Consider the following 24115-nt stretch of genomic DNA (forward strand, 5'->3'; position numbering starts at 1 on the left):
ACTACTGGTGACCCTGGAAGAACAATACTGTGGATGATGGGATGGGTATATGATGGTGGAGTACTGGTGTCCGTGGAAGAACAGGACTGCAGATGATGGGATACGCATATAATGGCGGATTACTGGTGACCATGGAAGAACCGTACTGCGGACGATGGGATACGCATATGATGGCGGGCTACTGGTGACCGTGGAAGGACAGGACTGCGGACGATGGGATACACATATGATGGCGGACTACTGGTGACCGTGGAAGAACAGAACTGTGGATGATGGGATGCGTATGTTGGCGGACTACTGGTGACCATGGAAGAACATTACTGCAGACGATTGGATATGCATATGTTGGCGGACTACTGGTGACCGTGGAAGAACAGTACTGTGGACGATGGGATACACATATGATGGCGGACTATTGGTGACCATGGAAGAACAGTACTGTGGATGATGGGATGGGTATATGATGGCGGACTACTGGTGACCCTGGAAGAACAATACTGTGGATGATGGGATGGGTATATGATGGTGGAGTACTGGTGTCCGTGGAAGAACAGGACTGCAGATGATGGGATACGCATATAATGGCGGATTACTGGTGACCATGGAAGAACCGTACTGCGGACGATGGGATACGCATATGATGGCGGACTACTGGTGACCGTGGAAGGACAGGACTGCGGACGATGGGATACACATATGATGGCGGACTACTGGTGACCGTGGAAGAACAGAACTGTGGATGATGGGATGCGTATGATGGCGGACTACTGGTGACCATGGAAGAACATTACTGCAGACGATTGGATATGCATATGTTGGCGGACTACTGGTGACCGTGGAAGAACAGTACTGTGGACGATGGGATACACATATGATGGCGGACTATTGGTGACCATGGAAGAACAGTACTGTGGATGATGGGATGGGTATATGATGGCGGACTACTGGTGACCGTGGAAGAACAGTACTGCGGACGATGGGGTACGCATATGATGGCGGACTACTGGTGACCGTGGAAGAACACGTAACTGGATAATTTATTGCTTTTACCATCCCTTCTCTGACGGATGTTACCACCATAAATGTAGCGCACATTCGTTAGCGCCAATTTGTTGTTGGAGCGAGTGAATGATGGCGTTGGTTCGGGCAGCCTGTATGTACAGGCAGATACGTCGTCGTTTACGTTTGCTGTATAATTGAGAAGGACTGAACAACTGGTATTTAAACCGAACGATCAATGAATGCGCCAACGATGAGTTTTTTTATGCCTGCAGAAAATGAACAAAAAGCAAATGATTTGTCGCCCGATCGTTGGCTGCCGCACTTTAGGCGATTTATTGTTCTTTCACTCGTTTGAATGATTTTTTTGAATTCTAATCGTTCCGTATAAGCGGTCCTTTACATCTTAAATAAACTAAAAATCAATCCTGTTATTCGTATAGCGCCAACTTATTCCGCAGCACTTCCAGGTAATTTATGTATTACAACCTCCCCAAGCTGGGTGCTCCATTTACCGACCTCGGAAAGATGGAGGGCGGAGTCAACCTGGAGCCGGCTACCTGAACCATGCAGGGAGTGAACCTTTATCACCGATTTCTTATACAATGTTGGCATGCTGTTATGCCCCTCCTAGCGCCACTTTTGCACTTGTTTGCCACAGTGTTTTTGTTTAGTTTTTTTTTTTCTCCATTGACCAGGGAGAAACCACAACGTAAAAATGCATGTCAGCCTATGATTTGCACCGTAGCAGTGCTGCCTTCTCCCTTGTACAGCCGTAACTAGACCCGTGAGCTACTCATCCGTGTTGCGTTTGTAGTTATGTTTTTCATCGGAGCGCAGTTCCATCCACATGTAGTCCGTGGGGCCTTTTTCTATTGATATGTCAATAATTTGTCATGTCTGCCCCCCCCCCCCCCCCCCCCAAAAAAAAAAAAAAACACCCCTTTTTTTTTTGTACTTTTGTATTTTATTAACAAAGGATTCATGAAATACTGACTGCGTCCAGTGCTGTACGTTTGTAGTGTATTTAAGTCTCCATTGACTTAAATAGGCACATCCAAAGATGGAATCCAAATAATACATGCTGCACACAAGCTGAAAAGATAGTCAGGTGTCTTAGCTATACAGGTAAGAAATCCTTAAAAGGGTTGTCCCACTTGTAGTTCTGCTGCAGGAAGCAGACAGCTCCGTACGTTGCACGGTGGCCCAAGTTGGTACTGCAGGCTGAGTAGTATTGAAGTGAATAGAACTTGGCTTGTAGTGTGCAATATGTAGAACTGTCTGCTACCTACAGCTAGAAGTGGGACAACACTTTTAAAATTTGTCTCTTTAGGTTTTAATTTTGAATTAAATCAAATTTAATTTTGAATTAAATTAAATTTTGCATTAATCAAATCCAGATGCTGAAACATTTTCCGTGACTATGGGGGCGGCCATGTTTGCTGAGATAGATTTAACAGCATTTAGAGAGATGCTTTACAGCAGCTTCATGGGCCATTCACACAATGGAGAGGAGGGGACCCACTGACTTGTATGGAGACTGCTCTAGACCTGCTCTGGGATCTGTGTGGAGGTTATTGTGCAGGGAGGGGAGTAAATAGTCACAGCTGATACCTGCAGTGAGTGGTGGATCCTGTGTCCTCTACATATAGGTGTCACCTCTCAGTGTAATCCTGACGGTGATGTTAGTGAGAGCAAAGCTTCCTCTACAGGAAGGTTCTACGGTTTTAGGATTTTTTTTTCTTTTTAAATCTGCACTGTGACCAAAAAAAAAACAAAAAGACCCAAAATTCTTAAATATGTTTGTAACAAAAAAATGTGATTTGTATAATAGGTCATTTTCTGATGACCAATTCCCTTTAAAACCTGACTTTTTCAGCTTTCCGTGCTTGCAGTCTTCCATACAAGTCTATAGGAGCGCACGTGCACAACAATCTGAAAAGAGTCCGATATTTGTGTGGCGCGCCAACTTCAGCCGGTCACGCAATGTGGGAACTGAAGTAGGAAAAAAACTAATTCCTCATCTCCCAGCCCCCTCCCCAAACGGCAGTATAACTTTATGGTGCTACATGCACTGACGGGTTCCCTTTTAAGAAGGTCCTCTTGCCCCAATTGTGGCGTAAAAAGTTGTATATTTTTGTGCAAGCCATATTTACACACAATTGTGACATTTTGCCCCTTTTCTGCATCATCGCCTCTATTTTAAAAATGGGCAGGATTTGGTGAAAACCGATGTAAATTATTGTGTAAATCCGCTAGAAACTAGTTTTTGCATTGGCTTGTGTGATTGATATGTACCCAAAAAAGTTTCTTCTCTTAGTTTTGCTTTCTGTATCAGTTTTATGCTAGTCGGGTGCAGGATGCACAAGTATGTCCGTAGTACGGGTCCTGCATCCAGCACACGGGGTCCCTGCCAGGGACGGATTGCCATCTATGGGCCGGATTGCCTTCTATGGGCCGGTAATGACTCGCCGCTAGTTTTATTTGGACACTGAACAATCAATCCTGTAATAAATTGTGTTTAACCCATTTACGACCAGCCACTGTATATATACGGCGGCTGGTGCTGGGCTTAAAGGACCACCGATTGTAAAAATACGGCGGTGCTCTAAGCCTCCTGCCTCTGCAATAAGTCAGAGGCAGGTACGGGTTATCAGCTGTTAGTGACAGCTGATAACCTGGAGCAGAAGGTAGGAGGGGTTTTTAACCCTTCCTGCCTTCTGCTTCCCCGATGTACAGTGAGCACTGTCGGGGCAAAGTGAAAGTAAGAAGTTCTTTCACTACGGGAGCCTCGGGGGGTCATGTGACCTCCCGGGATTCCCTGCTACTGCAGAGCTGGAGGGTCAGACTTAGACCCTGGCAGCTCTGCAGGTGACTAATGTCACCACAGGGGTTGCTTTCCCCTGTAACTGAGGGTCCTATGGACTGCCCAGCTACAGTGGGAAAATGTCAAATAAAGTTAAAAAAAAAAAAAAGTGAGTGTCCCCCAGAGGTCTTATATGACGTCATGGGGGACACAGATAGTAAAAAACACAATTACATAAATAAGTAAAACAAAACAACAGAATAAAACAACAATACATACATAAAAAAGAGAATAACACAAAGCAGACGCCAACAAAAACCGTCACCGTACGCGCCCTATAAACCAAAAACATACATACTATATATCAAAACGTCCGAAATAAATAGAGGAACCCATTTCCATACTTTATTTTAGTGTAAATATAAAAATTATTTTTAAAAAAACTATAAATGTTAAAAAAATCATTTTTTTTAGCATTTTACCCCCAATAAAACTAAAAAACGGAAAGAAAAGTCAGTGAAAAAGATATTTAAAAAATAGTCCTATATGTCACGGAAAAAAAAAACGCAGCAAAAATAATTTTGGTAGCTAAAGGAAAAAAAATAGAGCAGTAAAACCGCCACATGGGTAAAATCCCTAAAAAGTGTCTGGTCCTTAAGGTACAAAACAACCTGGTCCTTAAGGGGTTAAAGATGGGAAGTTCTCCCAACGGGCAGCGGCACTTAGTCCTCGTTATCTGTCTGCACCACAATGTACAGACCCCCTGCCCCGTGCACGAGGAGGAGATGCCTTCTAGAGACAACATGAGCAGTTCTGCCAGCTGCTCGCTGACTAATGATGCCCCTAGTAGCCGGCACATGGGTCACCTCCACCGTGTGATGAGCGGTAATAATCCTCTGTCTTTATAGTAACCCTTTATATAGGATGGATCATCTCTGCAATGTCCAAAATGTCCCCCCCCCCCCCCCCCCCCCCTCCTATTCTCTTTTTCGTTTTGGACTTGATTGTATGTTTTGTTATATTTTTGTGGGGTTTTTGTTCTTTTTTTTTGTTACAGATTTTAAACTCCTTATTAGCATCTCGGAATCCTTCTTCTAACGAGGGCTTCCTCGTTGTGGAGCAGGTGGCCGGCTGACCTCTTACTGCTATCTGGGGGGTCAAGGGCCACTTCACTTGGGAAAGTAATGCGGCTTAAAAACTATCAAATGAAAGAGATTGGTAATCCCATGCAGATCGGGACAGGGAAATCAGCCAACATCCCATCCACAAAAATATAGACATTTTATTAAAAACTTGGACTCCTTTTTTTTTTTTTCTTTTTTAGCTTTATGCTAATAAAATAAACGTTATTTACGAGCAGCAAGAAACTAAGACGTCTCACATACCGCTCGTTTATATGGAGACTCGGGTAGGAAACTTTAGTTTTCCGTATGAATGTTCTCCCTCTAAATCATTCTTTTTGACGCTTCCTCCTTCATGATATATCATCTGAAGCTTCTTCAGGCCGGTCCAACAAGTATTGGGTGGCATCTGCATTTCCTAGTCATCCTGTGTGATCTATTACCTTATAGTCACCTACCATATATACTTCTTTTCCACCGGGTGACGTAGAAATCTAGAACAGGGCGGTAATGGAGCCCTAGTGGCCTACAGCCATAAGAGCTCAGGGACATGGCCCTGCTACAAATCCATGGATATAGATTCTTTGGGCCCATAAGCTCCACTATTATATATAGCATGTATTACATAATGCCTCTTCAAATGGATGGACGACTGTGTAATAATATGAGCAGATCAAGTGCACCAAAGAGGAAGCCACTCTTTCTTAGCCGCTCTTCTTTCTGCTTAATGGTGTCCGCCATCTATTATGCTGGCTTTTGGGATACATTTCTTTAAAGAACCTTGTAAGATTTGGAGTCTAAGTCTTTGTGCACCTTTATGACACAGCTGTGCTCTAAAAAAAATTACCACTAGGGGGGAGGACAGTATACGGTTGTAAGAGGGTTTGGTTAAGGCCTTCTGCACACGGGCGGGGCGGACCCTGCATGCGGGATTCCCGCAGGGGAGTCCGACCCCGTGCCAGAACTGCTTACCTGTCCAGCGTCTTCTCCTGTGCTGACATGTGCAGTACAGAGGACACCATGCTGTCACCATAGCGATGACGCGGCTCCTGTGGCCATTCCGCAAATATGATTGCAGAATGGTCGCGGTACAGACGGCTTCCACTGACTTCATATCCCGCATGCTGCGATTTCTTTTCCGTTAGTGGAAAATCGCAATTGATTTCTGCTCGTGGGCAGGAAATTACATTTTTTTTATAGCATGCTATGTGCTGGATTTGCTGCAAAATCTGAAGATGGAATCCGCTCCAGATTTTGCAGTGCAAATCCACCCGTGAGTTGGAGGCCTAAGTTGGGGGCTTGGGCACAAACGTGGCAAATGAGGTTTAACACTGATAAATAAACTGGAACAACCAGTGTCAGGCAGCTGCTGCCAAAGCAAATGGGATCATGGAGTGCATCAAATGAGGTCTAGGGGCACATGAGGAGAACATTGTTCTTCCTCTTTACCAGTCACTGGTTAGACCACACATGGAATACTATGTACAGCTTTGGGCTTCGGTACTCAAGAAGGACATATCAGAGCTTGAGCGGGTACAAAGGCGGGCAACTAAAGTAATAAATGGGATGGGCCGACTACAATACCTAGAGAAGTTAGCAAAATTAGGATTATTTACTTTGGGGGGGAAAAAAAGACAGCTGAGGGGCGACCTAATAACTATGTATAAATATATTGGGGGACCATGCAGAGATCTCTCCCATCATCAAAATACTAACGATGACCTGTCCGTCCGTGTGTGAGTGAGCAGTGTGTGGGTTTGTGAGTGACTTACATGCTCCGCCCCTGATCACACGACGGTGATGGCATCAAAAGTCCTTCATTCCCAGTGAGGGAGTTACATGCTCCACCCCTGATCACAGATGGTGACCTCATCACAGGTCCTTGGATTCTACCTCATTAAGTTATTTTGCTTTCCCCTTGATCAACTTTGGAGGGGTAATAGGCTGAACTGGATTGACACGTCTTTTTTGGGTCTTGCATACTATGTTAGATGTATAATTGTATAAACCATTTTGGTGCTTCTATCCTGTTTATTTATCCCGTATTTCTCTGCAGGGCTACAACACACAGCGACCTGGTCCTGCGAGCGGCCAAGGCGGGGATCCAGCATCGGGTCATTCACAATGCATCTATACTGAGCGCTGTCGGCTGCTGCGGCCTTCAGGTGAGCTGTGGTTTTACCCCATCTACTTTACGGTTCATGATCTTGGTCCTCTCTGGGTAGTATCTGCGGCTCAGAGCCTTTTTGGAGACCGGAGGACCTACAAAATATTAAGTGAGTGATTTTTTTAAAGGGGTTGTCTCGCGAAAGCAAGTGGGGTTAAGTACTTCTGTATGGCCATATTAATGCACTTTGTAATATACATCGTGCATTAAATATGAGCCATACAGAAGTTATTCACTTACCTTCCCTGCGCTGGCGTCCCCGTCTCCATGGCTCCGTCTAACTTCAGCGTCTAATCGCCCAATTAGGCGGCTGGAATCGGCACACGTGACGGGGCGGAGCTACGCAATGACGCTTAGAAGGGGGCGGAGCCAGAACGCCGCTGCTGCCGGACCGAGCCGAAGGCAGAAGACCCTTCTGCGCAAGCGCGTCTAATCGGGCGATTAGACGCTGAAGTTAGACGGAGCCATGGAGACGGGGACGCCAGCAACGGAGTGGGTAAGTGAATAACTTCTGTATGGCTCATATTTAATGCACGATGTATATTACAAAGTGCATTAATATGGCCATACAGAAGTGCTTACCCCCACTTGCTTTCGCGAGACAACCCCTTTAACTGTTATGGCTGATTGTTACATTTCCATCAAGTGTAGCAAACTATAAGGACATGGGGTCGGCAGTAAGAACTATTAGGTCCACACAAGGTTTCAGCCACTGGCTTTAAAGTATTAAATGCACTTTTTAAAAAACCTAATGACATGGCAAAAGCTTTGATCCGCGGGGGTCCAGGTACTGAGATCCTCACTGAAATGAAGGGGCTGCAACCCTCACCCAGGCACTGTGCCCCTTTAGCTGTCAGTGTTGCCTGTCAGCTCCTCTCGGCTGTTGGGAGATGGAAGCGTAGAAGTCTATGTGTCAATCTTCAGCAGCCTAGAGGAGCCGATGGGCAACAATGATAGCTGAAGGGGCACAGCGCTTGGGTGAGGGTTGCAGCCCCTTCATTTCAGGGATCAGAGGTGTCTCAGCAGAGCGACTCCCGCTGATCAAAACTTGTATGTCGGTCTGACACATCCAGAGGTTATTAATAATGGCCTGACCTCTTTATACAATAGGGCAGATTTACTAATGCTGTCTAATAGTTGTACAATGCAAACGTAGACTAGAGCATTAAAGTGTGGTAAAGGCGGGAGTTCGGGTACAGGTAGTGCAAATCTAATATATGAAAGCCTACAGGCTCTTTCTTGCACCGCACTTTGACCCCCATTGCGTGACCTCTGGTGGATGATTTTGGTGTCCTTAGATTCGTGACCTCCTCACCACCGCCGTAAAATCATCCAATTTGAGCTTGATACATTGAGTGATCTGTCAGACAAGGTCAAAGTTCCGATGTTAAGTCTAGCGGCACCGTTGTGCTTCAGCCAATAGCGTCGGTAGGGAGAGTCAAGCGTTGCCAAGCGACTTTCATATCAAGTGCTTACCAGTCTGACTGTTGCCATGTCCCCAAAACGTGGAAAACTGAGCCATGGACGGTGAACAGTTCAAGGGGTACGCTCTGATGGAAGTTGGTACACTGAAAATGTAGATTATCCTGAAGTCCTTGCTAATTTAAAGGGGTTTTCCATAGAAATCCTATTGATGACCTATCATGAGGATAGGTCATCAATAGTTGATTACCGGGGTCCGTTGCTCGGGATCCCGATCGATTCAGCTGTGTGGTGCATGGTGTCAGTGGTGCAAATACAGAGGTTGGAGCGGAAGCCTCTGTGCCAACTCCTGTGTAGTCGCTGGCGCTTGTAACTGCAGGCATGGCTCCCATTTAATTTCACCCAGAGCCGTGCCTGCAGTTACAAGCCCCGGCCACTACACGGAGGTCGCTGTGGAGGCTTCCGCTTTGACCTCTGTGCTATTCCGCCGCTGACAGCATGCGCCCACACAGCTGATCAGTCTGGGTCCTGAGCGACTGACCCCGGCGATCAGCTATTGATGACCTATCCTGATGATAGGTCATCAATAGTATTTCAATAGAAAACCCCTTTAAAAATTCAGTTCTTAAGACCTTTACAACCACTCCTGCAAACATTTCATGTTCGGTAGCGGATGTCGGATCAATGGAGTATTTTAAAAAGTAATAAGCAGCAATTAATGGAATAGGTTCTCCATCTCGTTGAAGACTCTGACTGCATTATATATCATTAAAAGCCACTTTTCGGAAGATCAACCCCCTTTAGTTTTGCGGCTTCTATTGGACTGGCTCATATTGCTGCCTGTATTTGCGCATTATGAAGCCTCCGCCTCGTGTTACCATAAATGAGAACAAGGACTTGTAGGGTATAAAGAAGTCGTACGGACAAATAGTAGCCTGTAGCGTTGAGGTGGTGGTAAGGAATTCTAAAAATCACTGAAAGGGACCTTCTTATGTTGGCTTTCTTCACTGCCTTTTGGGTGATTTTCAGTAATTCTATGATGTACAATCACAGTACGTTTCACACTTACACACATTATTAATGGGTTGGAGGACAAAAGCCGGCAGCTAAGAGCCTTAAATAAGGCTTAGAATCCAAGCAGCGACAGGAAGAAGCTGTGCGAAGCCCGACGCTCGGACTAAGAAGAGAGCAGCAGGATAGTGGCGAGCATCTGGTGAACAGCGCTGAGCGAGAGCTGCAGGCTACATGTTGTTGGCTGACACGCCGGGCACCCTGCAGGAGCAATGTGTTTCCTGTTGATAGAAGGACCATATAGAAACTTGCTTCCAGCCGCCGGCCAAGACCTACATAAACCATGAGCGAGCGATCAGTAAGTTTCAGGTCAGGTCGCGGGCGCTCCGTGCGCTGATGAGTTACTTGTCAGAAGTACAGTCCTTAAAGCCAACAGTTACTAACTTTATTTTGCTACACTCAGTCCCCCCCCCCCATGCAGATGGCATAGGCTATGATGGCCCCGCGCTCATGGAATACAATTGGCATATGTACCGGAAAGCTCCCGGCGGAGATGCCAAACGTATCTATAAAGCCCCATCCACCCAATGAAAGATTAGGCTGGCTTCACATGGGCGAGATTTGGGCGTTGCGAGACTTGGAAATCTCATATGAATATGAACCCCATTCTTTGAGCGTTTCTTTTTTTTTTCTTAGCCGCGTGCTTGGCACACACAATGCGATTCAAGGTTTCCCCGTTGAAAACAATAGGAAACGCGCTGCGACGGTGGATTGTTACTTCCCCGAAATCACATTTTTGCAAGTGCGATATCGCAGTGAGATGTTAGCGTAAGAGTGGTAATGGAGCCTATGGATACGGGTGAAGGGGGCTCCTTTTGACATTGTTGTTTCTTGTGTACTCTTCTCATCCTTCCTGATAACTAAAGAAAGTTGGGAACTCCGAAAATATGGCTGCGTAACATGCGGAGGTGGTTTGTCCAGCATGTAGTCTCTGAGCCTATGGTGCGCATACCCTAGGGGGGGTAACAGCGCGGTCTATGGGCTGCACAATTGCCTTAAGTCATGCTTTCTCCCCCTTCTGTTAGGGTTTGGCTATGTTACAGGGGCATTGTAGTGCCTGAAAATCAACCAGGGAGACACATTCATGTAGCACCTTCCCGTCGTCTTGCTCTGCAGGAGCAGTTAGCAGCCTAAAATCTCCCATCGCTGCCCTCCAGAATGCAAGCAGCTCTTTACTGCAGCCGCAGACCTTTATATTAAAGGCCTGTTGCATTCAGTAAATAGCCCATATTTTAGGGAACCGATGCAACTATGCTGGACGTCTGCAATGTGTTGATGCACTCCATTAACCCTGTAAAGACCAGAGTGCTTAAGTCCAAAAGGACCAGGCACGTCTTTAGCGTTTTGTTTTTTTGGTTTTTTTCATTTTACCCATGTGGTGCTTTAATTACCTTATTTTTTTCCTGTCCTATCAAGATCATTTTTTGCTGCCACATATGGGGCTATATTTTATTTTAATACCTCTTTTCAATGAATTTATTTTATTTTATTAGTTTTCCCCATAAATAAGCCCTATCCCAATAATAAGCCCTACCTCTGTTTTCCGAGGGGGTTGAGAAAAAATTTATAAAAAAGCAATACTCACCTAGCAATTTATTTTTACTTTCTATGTTCAGTGACCTCACGTAAGATCTCTGGGGGAAATTCACACTATTTTATTTTTTTCTTCTTTCACACTTTTGCACTGTAACTGAAACATCCATAGGAGCCTCAATTACAGGGGAAAGCATCCCCCCTAGTGTGACAGTAATCCCTATCAGAGATGGTCTGGTGTCTAAGACCCTGCAGCTCTGACACTTGTCTGCGTAGTGCTCATTGAGTGCTACATAACCTGGGTCCTCAGCTGAGTACTCCGCCTACCAGGTTGCAGGAGGTTTAATCGCGCACCGTATATATTTACTATCGTCCGAGACTAAAGCCCGGGACCAAGTGCCGTATACTTGCAGCACTGAGGTCATTGAGGGGTTAAAGCAGCAGTGCTAGAGATGACCACTTGGGATGATTGTTCATCCCGTGTATATCAGGAAATTCACGCATTAGAACTGCTGTGATCTATTGGCCCTTGAAGAGATCACTTTATAAAAGCTAGCGATTTGGTCACGCTTCGCTTCATCAGGACATCATTGGCACTGTCGCTGGAAGTAGAGCAGGAGTGGGAGCTGTGCTGGATTGGGTGGGGTATGACTTTGTTTTTTCAGTAGGCTGAGCTGATTTCCACAAACTTACTCTGTTTGGAGAACCCCTTTACAGAGTTACTGCACTTTCGAAAAACTTTTGGTGTCCGAATGACACATCAAAAGTTTTCATCAGTGGGGTTCCGAGTGCTGTAGAGGGAGGGCGACTGCAGCACTCACTCCCCCTTTTGCCACCTTCATACCCTGGTGTCTCCTCTCTGTAGCCTGAGACGGATGACTGAGATATCCATGGAATCTATGCGTCCATCTTCAGCTGCTAAGAGGAGCTGAAGGGGCCCGACACTCAGATGGGCACTGCTTTTTAGTGATCAGCGGGGGTATCGACACTGAAACTCCACTGATCAAACTCTTGACATGTTTGCTCGGACATGTCAAAAGTTTTTAAAAACTTTTGTTACCCTTTAAGTTTGACAGACCTATGATTGTATTGAATAACTTCTCTGTTTCTGACTGCAGCCTCTCCACGTTCTGTAACCGCTTGGTGTGGTTTCTCCGTCCCCTGACCCTATTTTGCTCTGACACGTTCCTCTTGTGCCACCGACAGGAAGCAGCTGTGATTGTTGTCAGCATTAAATAGTTACATCTTATCAGTCTTCAATCTTCATAATATGTGACTTGGTTTTAATGTTATGGCTCTAAAACTGGCCTGGTAGAGAAGGGCATACTCCAGTTTTGCTGTCACACCGAGGTTAAGATGACCAGATGTCCTCACAGAGGTCAGTAATGCCCGCAGCTTCTGTTGGTTGGTGGCCAAATCAAAGACTCCTCTGTTCAGAAGCTGAGGAGTATCGCTGCACGTCTTCTCGTTCGCCAAACATCTTGTCAACAAGAAATTTAGCACCTCGGGCTATAAAACTCAGAATAGGGCATCCTAGTGGTCCTTTGGCATTTATTTGCATTAAATGCAGTGGTCACGGGACAGATGCCCTTCTTGAAATGGACATCTGAAGGACCTGAAGACTTGAAGCTGGACTGCGACAACCAAATATCTCCCCCACCCCAAAGGGTGTATATCCAAAAATACAGTCAGACAACCAATCGATGGGTGGTCCATCTGTCATCTGGCTCACATTACATGTTTATAAGCAGCTTTGAATACCAATTATAACCCTTTAAGAAGTCCCTTCAATTATTCATATTGGAGTTCCGTTGTTGGCCATCGTCCATTATGTGGCTACAGCCCCAATTCAAAAAATAAGTTGGGACGTTGTGTAAACTGTAAATAAAGGTGAAGAAAAAAAGTAATGCAATGATCTGGAAATCTCCTATCACCTACTGGCCATTAGTACAAAGCAAAAAAACAGGACATTTAAATCCCGCGGGAAAACAAATGAGTGATGTCTCAATAGTCATGTGATGAGCACATGACCGGGTTTAACCCCTTAGTGACAGCCTATTTGCTTTTAAGGACTAGGCGTTTGTCATTGTCGCATTGCAAGAGCCGTAACTCATTGGTATATCTTTGTGGGGTTATTTGTGATAAGTTGTATTTTTTTTAATATCACCACTCTGGGGTACATATAATGTGTTGTATAACTTTTTTTACGTGGGGGCGGGGGGAGGGAGAGAGAGATGGAAAAACAGAGATGAGCGAGCACCAAAATGCTCGGGTGCTCGTTATTCGAGCCAAGCTTTTCGTAATATTCGAGAGCTCTGTTCGAGTAACGAACCCCATTAAAGTCAATGGGAGACTCAAGCATTTTTGCAATGGACCCGCCGGGTACCAAGCTTTTTTTTTTTTCTCCCTCTTTCTCCCCCCTACTGCTTTCCATAGTTTCTATGCATTCATTAATTCACTAATTATTTTTGCGTAGTCTTTACATTTCACATTCTTCTCCCTGTTTGGCCCCTCTGGTTATTTATTACTTATCTAGCTTGCTTCCCATCATACTGTTATGCAATCCTCCTGTTAATTCTCTCACGGTTCGTTTTTTACAGCCACTTCTCTCCCACGTCTGATTCTGTTTAACATCACCCTTATTAAACTATACACCCCTTATCAAATACCCCTGTTACATTATACACCTTGCTATAATTTCCGTCTTTCTCCTCTCCCCTCTTTGGGTTCTCTCATCTATCCATTCTTCTGCCCGTTATCACCGTTATAGATTCCTTCTGTTAATTGCTGCAATTTTCCTTGTTCATCAATTACTTTTGTGCAGGCATCTGCTTTTTACGGCTTACCTCTTGATCATTCCCATTGTCCCGTGTTGGGTTTTACTATTAACTGGGTGGAATCTGTAATTCAGAGAACATCTTAGCAGGTGTGGAGGCTGATTACTGCCCACTGATTTATATAATGCATAGTTCACATTGACTGCTTGTTCCATTGAGGTATTATAGAAAAGTTAATTGGATTTCGAGGCAGTGAGAAGCTTTATTTGTATGTGTCAAAATGTTTTTTTTTGAGGGGGGGGGGGGGGATGGTGGAGATTTGTTTAAATAAAGTTATTACCCTACGCAGACAATAAAAATTAATCATGTTTTATGTATATTTTATGCGTAGGCATGTAGAAATGTGTAGAAATTATGGGGTGATTGTACTCAAGAATATAACTTCAATAAAAATGATCTGGTTAAAAAAAAATTGATGGCAGTGACACATCTGTCACCACCCGGAAGCTAGGGGTTTGACATGGCTTGCATGAAGGAACGCCCCTGCCACGCCCCTAGCTACCGATTGGGTGAATTGCTGAAGGTCCTTGCAGGGTCTGTATGGATTTTTGTCTGGGCTGGAGGGTTAGGGTTCGTTTTTGCTGTTAGGCTTACATTATGAGCTCTAAATGCTTCCATGTTACAGCGGTAACATGGAAGCATTTACAGATAATAATCTAAGCCTAACAGGAAAACTAACCCTCCAGGGGAGGCAAAAATTACTACAGATGCTGCTGCTATCACTGTCCGCAGAGCAGGCCGCGCAGATGTCCAGAGAGCTGTCACCACGGAGCAGAGGACGAGTGGCCAGCTCCCACTTGGCCCCATCCTCCAACCTCCCGGCTGCCACAAAGTTCTGTCTGTTCTCAGGCCAAAGTTCCCAGCGGCGGCCGACGACCGGGGACAAACATCAGAGCCTCGGGGCTCCGGGAACCACGCGACAGACGGGGAGAAAGTCATGGGATCCCGGGCTGCTAGTACAGTCCAGACCTGCCGGATTGTCATGGAAAGTGAGAACTGAGGCGGGGGGGGGGCTGGAAATCACGGCCGACACCCAGGAGCTGGAAAGCGAAGGGAAGACTGCCCCCTGTTGGAACAGGAGAAGCCGGCACCAGAGGATGAGGGGAGCACAGGGACGAAGAGTACAGACAGCAGACAGGAGCATAGTGGCACACGGGCACAGGAGAAGGGGACAGAGAGGACATAGGAGGAGGCACAGGAGAAGGGAGGGACACAGGAAGGAGGGGCACAGGAGAGGTACTGGCAGCCAATCGGGAGCTAGGGGTGTGACAGGGGCGTTCCTCCATTGGAGAGCTGTCAAACCCCTAGCTTCTGGTGGTGGCTAGGACAATAGTACCTCAAAATTTGGGCCAAGGTTAACAAAAGGCTAAAAAAGTAAGTACTAATGAAAAATAGCTGAAGGGTCAATTTATTTATACAAAGTCACACAACTGTGTATAAAAAGATCATGTCGGATAGGTAGATTCTCTCAAAAGCAAAGATGCTCACCAATCTGTGAAAAACCACATCTAAAAATTGTGGAACAACTTCAGAAAAATGTTCCTCAACGTAAAAATTGTGAAGATTTAGAATATTCTACCATCTACAGTACATATTATTATCAAAGGATTCAGTGAATCTGGAGAAATTCATGTGCAACAAGGGACACGTCCGACATTCAATATTGGATACTCATATCTACGGACTCTCAGGCGGCACTGCACTAAAATGCGTCGTGAGGGCAGGAATGGTTTGGCCATAACAATATCTGAGGGATACACCTCAGAGTTAATGCAATATATACAATCATTAATGAAAAACCTGTCACCGGATTGCCCAAGAAAGCATTTGTAATGGGGCGAAAAGACTTCCCCGTCCTAAACACCTGTAGAACACGTGCCGAGAGATGGAAGCTGCCAGGAAATTAGGCTCTTTACCTGCGCAATACCAACCTTGCAGTGTAACGGGACCTCGAAAATTGTTCGGGGGATTTAAATGCTGGTGTCAGATTTTACAGCAGCATTTAAAGGGTTAACAGCCCCAATGAACAGGACGGGTTTTGGTGATAGATAGGTGAGCGAACATGCTCGTCTGAGCTTGATGCTCGTTCGAGTATTGGCATACTCGATGGTGTTTGTTACTCGAGCGAATACCACGCTGTGTTCGACCACTCCCCGCATTACCACTTTCTGTTGTGACGAGAGAGAGATAAAAGAGCTCGGAACCCACTGGGCCCAATACAAAAATGCTTGAGTCTCCCATTGACTTCAATAGGGTTCGTTACTCGAATAGAGCTCTCGAATAACGAGCACCCGAGCATTTTGGTACTCGCTCATCTCTAGTGATAGAACATGGCAGTTCTTATAGTTTCAGCCTCTCTGACCTCTTTTATATTTCAGCTTTACAATTTTGGCGAGACCGTCTCCATTGTGTTCTGGACTGAATCATGGAAACCAGAGAGCTTTTATGACAAGATCAGGAGGAACCGGCTGAGTGGGATGCACACTCTCTGCTTATTAGGTAATGTAGTACCACGTAAATTTGAGGTCGATCTCTTCCATTTAATTTTCCAGAGGCTGGATTTGCACTGGAGTAATGGCATTGTGGATGAGATACGCATGCTATAGCTTACAGCAGTTTCAATGAGTTTTCTAAAAAATAGCAGGTACTCCTCATTCCCTCATTTGCTGCTGCTTTTTCATGTTTATAAGATCTGTTTTTTAGGTGGTCTTCATTTTTCTGCTGTCCTGCTGTTTAGAATCCATTTTCAGGGAGGGGGACATATAACAAGCCTAGCATTCTGCCAGCAGTTCAGTGTCCTGTACTTTCTTTTCCTTTCATCAGGAAGGCCAAATCCGAATGCTCACCTCTCTGCTGTCCCAGGACGTTTGTAGGAGTTGGGCATTCAGAGACATTCTGGCCAAACGGTTAATAAACCCATTATAATGTGCATACACAAGTGTTGTAATAGCAGGAGAGGCAAAGATTGTGGAAATTGCTCACACAGTGTCTGCAGATCTGTCAGCCTGTGAGTGCAGGGAGCACCATGTGAAGATGGCCCTCCCACATAGCTATGAAGATATCCCAGTGGTGCACTTGCTACTGAGGCTCAATACCTAACAACAAGCAGTGGATTTCAGAGGAGCTGGAAGGGAGATCCCTATTGGCAGCCATTTCAGCCTTGATTTATAGTGGTAAAGTGAAAACCTTTTTATAGAAAGTATATAACAAGAAATACACACAGGCTGTTTGTTGAGTAAAAGTTATGTCTTAAAAGTTATGGTGTGTTTCTAGAACTGCTTACTTTTGACAATCAAACACAGTTTGTTTTCCAATTGCCTCTTTTTCCTATTGGTAACATTCTCAGTTATGGGAATAATAAAATGCCCTTTACAGCCCCCATTGTGCACTACAGTTACACGTGGGAATGACAGCCCCTAAACTCTCACGCAAAATCTGTACGTTTTTTTTTTTTTGCTGATGAGATCATCAGAATGATGCCCTGTGTGAACTAGGACTGAAGTGGCACAGTTACTCCTTTGGGGATACAAAACAAAATTCTGTATTCTAACTACTGTAAATGTCACTCCATCAAGATCAATGCATTTTGACTCCTGCTTGCACCATATACAGCGCTGTTGTCTGCTTGCATGCTTTAAACAGAACTTTCACAGTACACTTGCCGTCATTCTGGGATTGTTGTCCTATATTGGCATGTGAAGCGTTAACGCTTATTCCGTGTACTGCATGCTTCCCGTACTTAGTGTCTGATAACAGATTTCTATGCTTTGCTGCAGATATAAAGGTGAAGGAGCAGTCCATAGAGAACCTTATGAAGTGAGTGTTCATGCTGTCGTAAGTGTTGAAATACTGCCGCTAGCACACCAACACAGTCCCGTACCTTTAAATCCTACCTAGGTTTTACTGACCCCTACTGGACAATCTGAGAACACAGGCTAGTAATGTCCAAATAAAGTACAAATCTTGTGATTGTAGCGGCAGTGAAACTCCTGTGTGTGTATACTGATAATATTTAGGAACTGGAGAAAGTTTCTAAAAACTCATTTAGATGGAAACCACTTGATGACCAGTAACTGTGCAGCTCTCCGGCACTTATTACATTCGGGTCCATTTAGACCGGACGAATGTCGGGCAAACAATGCCCGACACTCACCCCTGTATGTCCTTGATCGGGAGCTAGTATTGCTAGCTCGCTCACAGAGTGGCCAGCAGGGGGACGAGGAGGCTGCCGGAGATTTCTCTTCTTGATTTCTCCCGCTCAACATAGCGACCGTTCACTATTGAATGGCTACTATTTACACTGAGCGATCAGCTCATCGTCCATCGTTTATGCTGCATAAACAATGGACACTCAGTGTAAATAGCAGCTGTTCAGCACTGAATGGCCGCTAGTATGTGTGGGGATGAGTGTCTGGCAACGTTTGTCCGACATGCGTCCCGTCTAAATGGGCCTTTAAACTCCCTAACCCAGTCTGCCTGTGTTATAAGTTACAACTAGACAGATATGTTAGTGATTGGAAGTTATATGTTGGGTATTCTTGCATTGCTGATAGTGTTTTGTGTAGGTAGCCAGTGATCAGAGGATCTCCTCCGCAGTTGTACATTAATTACTATTGATTATACCATTACTCATTCACTGTGTCCATAAAGTAGGTGTTTATTTCAAGGCATACAGTTCATGCAGCATTTCATGCAATTACTATGAAAATAACGCTTGGCATTACTTACTCTTCTCTTACAAAAGGGGGAAAAAAGTTTTCGAACCTCCACGTTACATGACTGTGAATCAAGCAGCAGAGCAACTTTTGCAGATTGTACAGAACAGAAGGGAGCTGGGAGAGGAGCTGGGTAAGTATAGGGCACCTATAGAAGTGCTGTGATGTCAGTTTTGCTTTATTGGGACTCTCTTCACAACAGAATCTTAAAGCGACCCTCCGGTCCTGGACAAAAAAAAAAAACCTTTTCCAATTACCTGATGCACTCTGTGCATTAGTCTGCATTATTAATCTTGATTGTGAGCAGTGTTGCCCAGAGCAGCATGTAATGTTTTTGTGTACCACCAATAAACAGTGCTGGGGTAGCTCTTTGACTGCCCATACATGACTTCTGCAGGCTAACCTTGAGCCAGCTACCTAAACCAGGCAAAGATTGAACTTCAGGTCGTGAGCGAGAGCTTAGGACTGCATTTCTCCTGCCTTAACACTCTGCACCACACGGGGCTCATAAATGTTAAACAGCTATTGGGCAAACCTTCATTTGGACCACAGCTATATTGCCCATCTTACCAATACACATGTAGACTCGACTCAGCCGATGTGCATGTGCTGTAAATGAAGAGAGGGGAGAAAGCCATTGCCAGACACCGGGAACAGCATCTAATTTCCCTAAGGATCGGACACTGATGATCCAACTGCCCAATCCTTCTCTCCCGACATCTGCTGTCATGGAGAGACGAGAGGTCACCATACAGAATAGATGGAAAAGCAGTACTACTGCAATCAGGTTGGCATTGGTTCTTGTGTGATCGGGGCACGTAAAAGTGTAGCTATTATAAACAACATGGCTTCTCGGGGTGACGTCGCCAGGCAATACGACTTCCAGTGAAGGGCAAAAATCAACTGACGGATTTCGGAAATGAGCAGTTTCCTTCCTCGGGGATGTGTTGGGTTTCCTGCTCTAGCATTAACTACACATTCCCTGTTGGAGAGGGAGAAAAACTTCATTCATTGTCTTAGGAGGCTGTGGAGATGAACACCTGATGCCCCAGAGTGCAAACGATAGAAAACCAGACACACACGGATCCTTCGGAGAATATTGGATGTCCATTTCAGCAGCTGATTCTCTCTTCTTTCTTGCTGGATGCCCTCCGCGTGGAGGAGGTCGCAGCTCTATGACCCCGTCTTATTCTCTGCATTATTTAATGTGACTTTCACATCCTTTAGACGTGCGAATGTCACATCCTGCATGAAGTCTGTGCCACACCCTTAAGACGGACAGACACCACAGGATGGGTTTCCTCCAACCTTAGACACAACTGCAAAAACTGCCATTCATAAAGACCTCTTTATCACCCAAAGGAACTGACACGTCTGCCCTCCGCGTGGACGGATGTCCTCCAGTGCTGTAGGAGAAGTATCAAACGTCATCATTCCTATTGCATCCAGCCTACATTAATCACATCACCGTCCGCAATAAGGACACCGTACCGCCGGTTACAGCACAGTGCAAGTTGACGGGGTTTTCAAAATGTCCTCCATGTGTAGCAAAAAAGGAGCAGCTGTGACTCTTCACATATGCAATGCACTTGTGCTGCAAATACAGCAGGTTTACTACTGATTTCACCCTCTTCATAAGGGCGAAGTCAGGGATGAAGTTGGAGAAAAACTATCATGTTTATGCTGTTTTCACACAGCTGAGAAAATTGCGCACGACTTTTGCGTTGCGAGATGCACAAATCTCGCACGAATATGAACCCCATTCTTTTGATTGGGGTCATACACATGGGGCGATTTTATTTTTTTGGGTGTGCCCTCGGAACGCCCACAGCTTTTAATAGGGCCGGCGGCAGCATCGCACCACATACTAGGTGCACGCATTGCGATGAAAACAATGGGAGAAACTCCGCGATCCTCCGCCACGGCTAACAGCTGCAGCAGAGGATCGCTACTTCTCTAACGTGATGCGAGGCGGTTTTGGTCTTAAAACTCCTCCATCCGCGAGGAAGTCGCATGTTGGCGAGTGGGATATCACGCTCGCCCGTGTGAAATAAGCCTTAGACAACAACAAGGCAGCCCCTGTAAACACACACAGAAGTGAAGCCCACCAAATGGTTTTTGGAATGCCTGATGAGGTTTTCTTCATAGCGTTACCAAATGCCTCGTATAACTTTACCTGCTGTGCGGTTTGCTCTCACAGATACAGTTATTTGGATATAAAATATCTGACGGTGTCCCCAGAGATTAAGGCGGACGTAGAAACATATATTGGAATTTCGCATTCATTGAGGTTAACCCATTTCCCACTTGTCAACAATATTTATCACCTGTCCACCAGATGTGACTGCTGGGACCTCAACCAATCACAAAAATGGGGGTCATCAGTCCCCTATGGGAACAGAGCCATGGTCACGCAGGGCATACAAATGACTGTTCCATTCACTGCCTATAGCTCATCTTCATCAATTACTGCCAGAACATGGACACGAGGGCCAACACTAGATGCCCACCAAGTAGTGGAGTCCTGTACACCATATATGGCTAGTGCTATACGGTGCTTTGTGGTCTATCAGAACCTTAAAGTGACCCTACAGTGGAGAAACAAAGATGGACTATGTGATGCATGCTGTGCATCTAAAACACTACACCTGCTTTGATTTACTAAATCTGCATGTGCGCACAGTGTGTATCAAGTAGTTCGGCCATCTTTGTCCAGGAACGGAGCGTTACTTTATAGGGGTTTTCCAGACAGTTGATGGTACAGGTCAAGTCCCCTGATGCGAGCACCAAGTCATGACTGCCTCCTAGGGTGACATCACATTGTGATGTTTTCTTGGCAGACTGTTTTTGCGGGGTGGTTTGCCATTGCCTTCCCTGGTCATTTTTACCCCCCAGCAAGCTTACCATTTTACCGACCTCAGAAGGATGACCCAGCTACCTGAACCTTTCAGGGGTTGAACCCATAACCTTCAGGTCGTGAACGATGGTTTAGGATTAAGGCATTTCTGCTGCTTTAACACTCTGCACCACGGTTGATGACCTGTCCTGAAGTCCTCAATAGCGAATCTACTGCTCAAGACCCCGACCAATCAGCTTTACTGGATTCTGCTGTCACTAACAAAACACACAAGGTAAGGAGTGAAAGCAGTTACTGACCCGTGTAGTGGCCGTCGTAGGTATTGCAGGCAAAGCTCTCATTGATTTTTAACAAGAACTGCGCCTACAATTGCCAATACCCACTACACAGGGGTCAGCCCGAACTGCTTTCACTCCTCACCTTCTGTGTTTTACCAATCCTGGAACAACTGATCGGTCGGGGTCCTGAGTGACGGACCCCAGCCGATCAGCTATTGATTGCCTGTCCTCGGCATAGGTCATCAGTAGCAATTTGTCCTGAAAACCCCTTTAATATCTCCCTCTAGAGGAAAAGTCACAAATGGTCTTGGTAACCCACAATTATATTGCAACGGTCAACAAGGAAAAGCCACAGTCATGGATTCACTTGTAGGAATCCTGATACAAAGCATTGGATAAGTTTAGCTTTGCCATCTGCCAGGCTCCCAGTAGTAGTAATCCTATTCTCTTCAATTCCCTTTTTTTTTCCTTTTCCTAAAGTCTGGGGCCCCCAATTGCCTAAAATTAGAGTCCTTTTTAATTGTTACTTAATAACGTGTTGCTATGAAATGTGTAGTCACGTACTGGATACTTTGTATGCCGACCTTAATTCTGTCCTAATTCAACCCTAGCTCTAACCGAGAACACAATCTGCGTGGGACTGGCCCGAGTCGGAGCGTCTGACCAACATATAGCAGCGGGCACTCTGCAGCAACTTAGCACTGTTGACTTTGGCGGTCCTCTTCATTCGCTGGTGATAAGCGGCTGCATGCACCCCCTAGAACTGGATATGCTTAGACTGTACGCTGTGGAACCCTCTAGCTTTGATCAGATAAATGTGGAGGACAGCTCGACATATCTGTCGTCATAGACAATCGGTGAAGACCACCCACTGCGGAAGCAACTACCCCGTCTATGTGGCAGCAAGCAGTGCTTTGTGTTTGTTCCATAGTGTTACTGTGCCACTCTCACTAGTGATATAGCGCTATACTAGGGATGCACCTACTCCACATTTTAATACATAACTTTAAAACCAAATGTAAGAATGAAAGAGAGAATAAGGGCAACGAGCGCTGTATCACATGATGTGTGGGTATTCCTTCTGTGGACCAAGCAACTGCTGTATTACAATGCAGACTCGTGGTGCATCCATAGTATATGCTCAAGCACTTTAATATAAACCTGTCCCACCATGTTCATGCTTCACCGCCCCCCCCACCTCCCCCACTCGTATTTATTTGGAAACACAGGGATTTTCCAGGAGAGCTTGTTCTTATGCCGAAAATGAATAAAGCAATCACGTTTTCAAATATCTGTTTGGCGTCTTTTTCTTCTCCTCTTTATCAGTGCAGGTAATTCGGCATACTTGGCATACTTGCAGTATAGGGGACCGTGGTTGAGGACCTGCGAGGGGCGGGGCTGGCTCTACTGAAGCTGGGAATCCCGTTGGGTTAGGAGCTTTGGGGCGGGGTTTTCTATGATGCGATTGGTGGGCGGGGCTTGGATGAGGCAATCACTTGGGCAGGAACCTACGTACCAAAATGACAGAAGAATGTGTGCAGAAGTGAAAATGAATGTATTTGAAATGAATGGGGTTTGTAAGGATGATTTATCGGCTATTGAATACTTGCGCAGCCACAACATTCTACACAGGAAGGTAGAATGTATTCCTTGTCAACGGAAGATTCACAAATAGAAGATTCCAGTAAACTTAGTGGTTATGTGTGGAGATGTCCCGGCTACAGAAGCAAGCAGTTCGTTTGGAAAGATAGTTTGATTGAAGGAGACAAAATTGCGCTCGCCAAATTCATCTATGTAGTGTTCTATTGGGCGACTGAAACGCCTCAGCAAACAACCATGCAGCATTTGGATATTGCGGCGCATACTGCAGTGGACTATTATCAATACTTCAGAGATGTATGCTCCTGGAAGTTATTAGCGGAGCCTATTCAGCTGGGCGGTCCAGGAAAAGAAGTGCAAATTGACGAGTCTCTTCTAGTGAAATCAAAGTATCATCGCGGCCGCAACTTGCAACATCAGGACAAATGGATTTTGGAGCCGGTGATGTTGAGAATCGAAAAGGTTTCATCCCTTTTGTCACGAAGAGATGCAGTGACTTTGCTGCCAACAATTAGCGAGTCATCGCTTCAGAATCAATTATCATTTCTGATGAATGGGCAGCGTATCGAAGCATCGCACAACTGCCAAATAATGACTCTCGTCAAACTGTCAATCACAGCAGACATTGTGTCGATCCGCTCACGGGCGCTCATACCAACAACATGGAAAATTATTGGAAACAAGCAAAATCTGTTTCTAGCGCATGAACG

At 45.4% G+C, this 24115-nt stretch overlaps 1 protein-coding gene across 1 annotated transcript in view; it reads left to right on the forward strand.

The window, feature by feature from the left end:
* Positions 1 to 23095, forward strand: part of DPH5 (diphthamide biosynthesis 5) — a 29926-nt gene extending 6831 nt beyond the window's left edge. The window contains exons 3-7 of the mRNA XM_066597209.1: positions 6983 to 7091; positions 16335 to 16455; positions 17733 to 17772; positions 18701 to 18804; positions 22418 to 23095. Of these exons, the coding sequence (XP_066453306.1) occupies positions 6983 to 7091; positions 16335 to 16455; positions 17733 to 17772; positions 18701 to 18804; positions 22418 to 22656 (613 nt within the window). The 3' untranslated portion in view covers positions 22657 to 23095. The remainder of the gene's footprint in view (positions 1 to 6982; positions 7092 to 16334; positions 16456 to 17732; positions 17773 to 18700; positions 18805 to 22417) is intronic.
* Positions 23096 to 24115: the final 1020 nt, after the last annotated feature.

Source organism: Eleutherodactylus coqui, chromosome 3 (assembly GCF_035609145.1).
Source record: "Eleutherodactylus coqui strain aEleCoq1 chromosome 3, aEleCoq1.hap1, whole genome shotgun sequence".
NCBI classification, from domain to species: domain Eukaryota; kingdom Metazoa; phylum Chordata; class Amphibia; order Anura; family Eleutherodactylidae; genus Eleutherodactylus; species Eleutherodactylus coqui.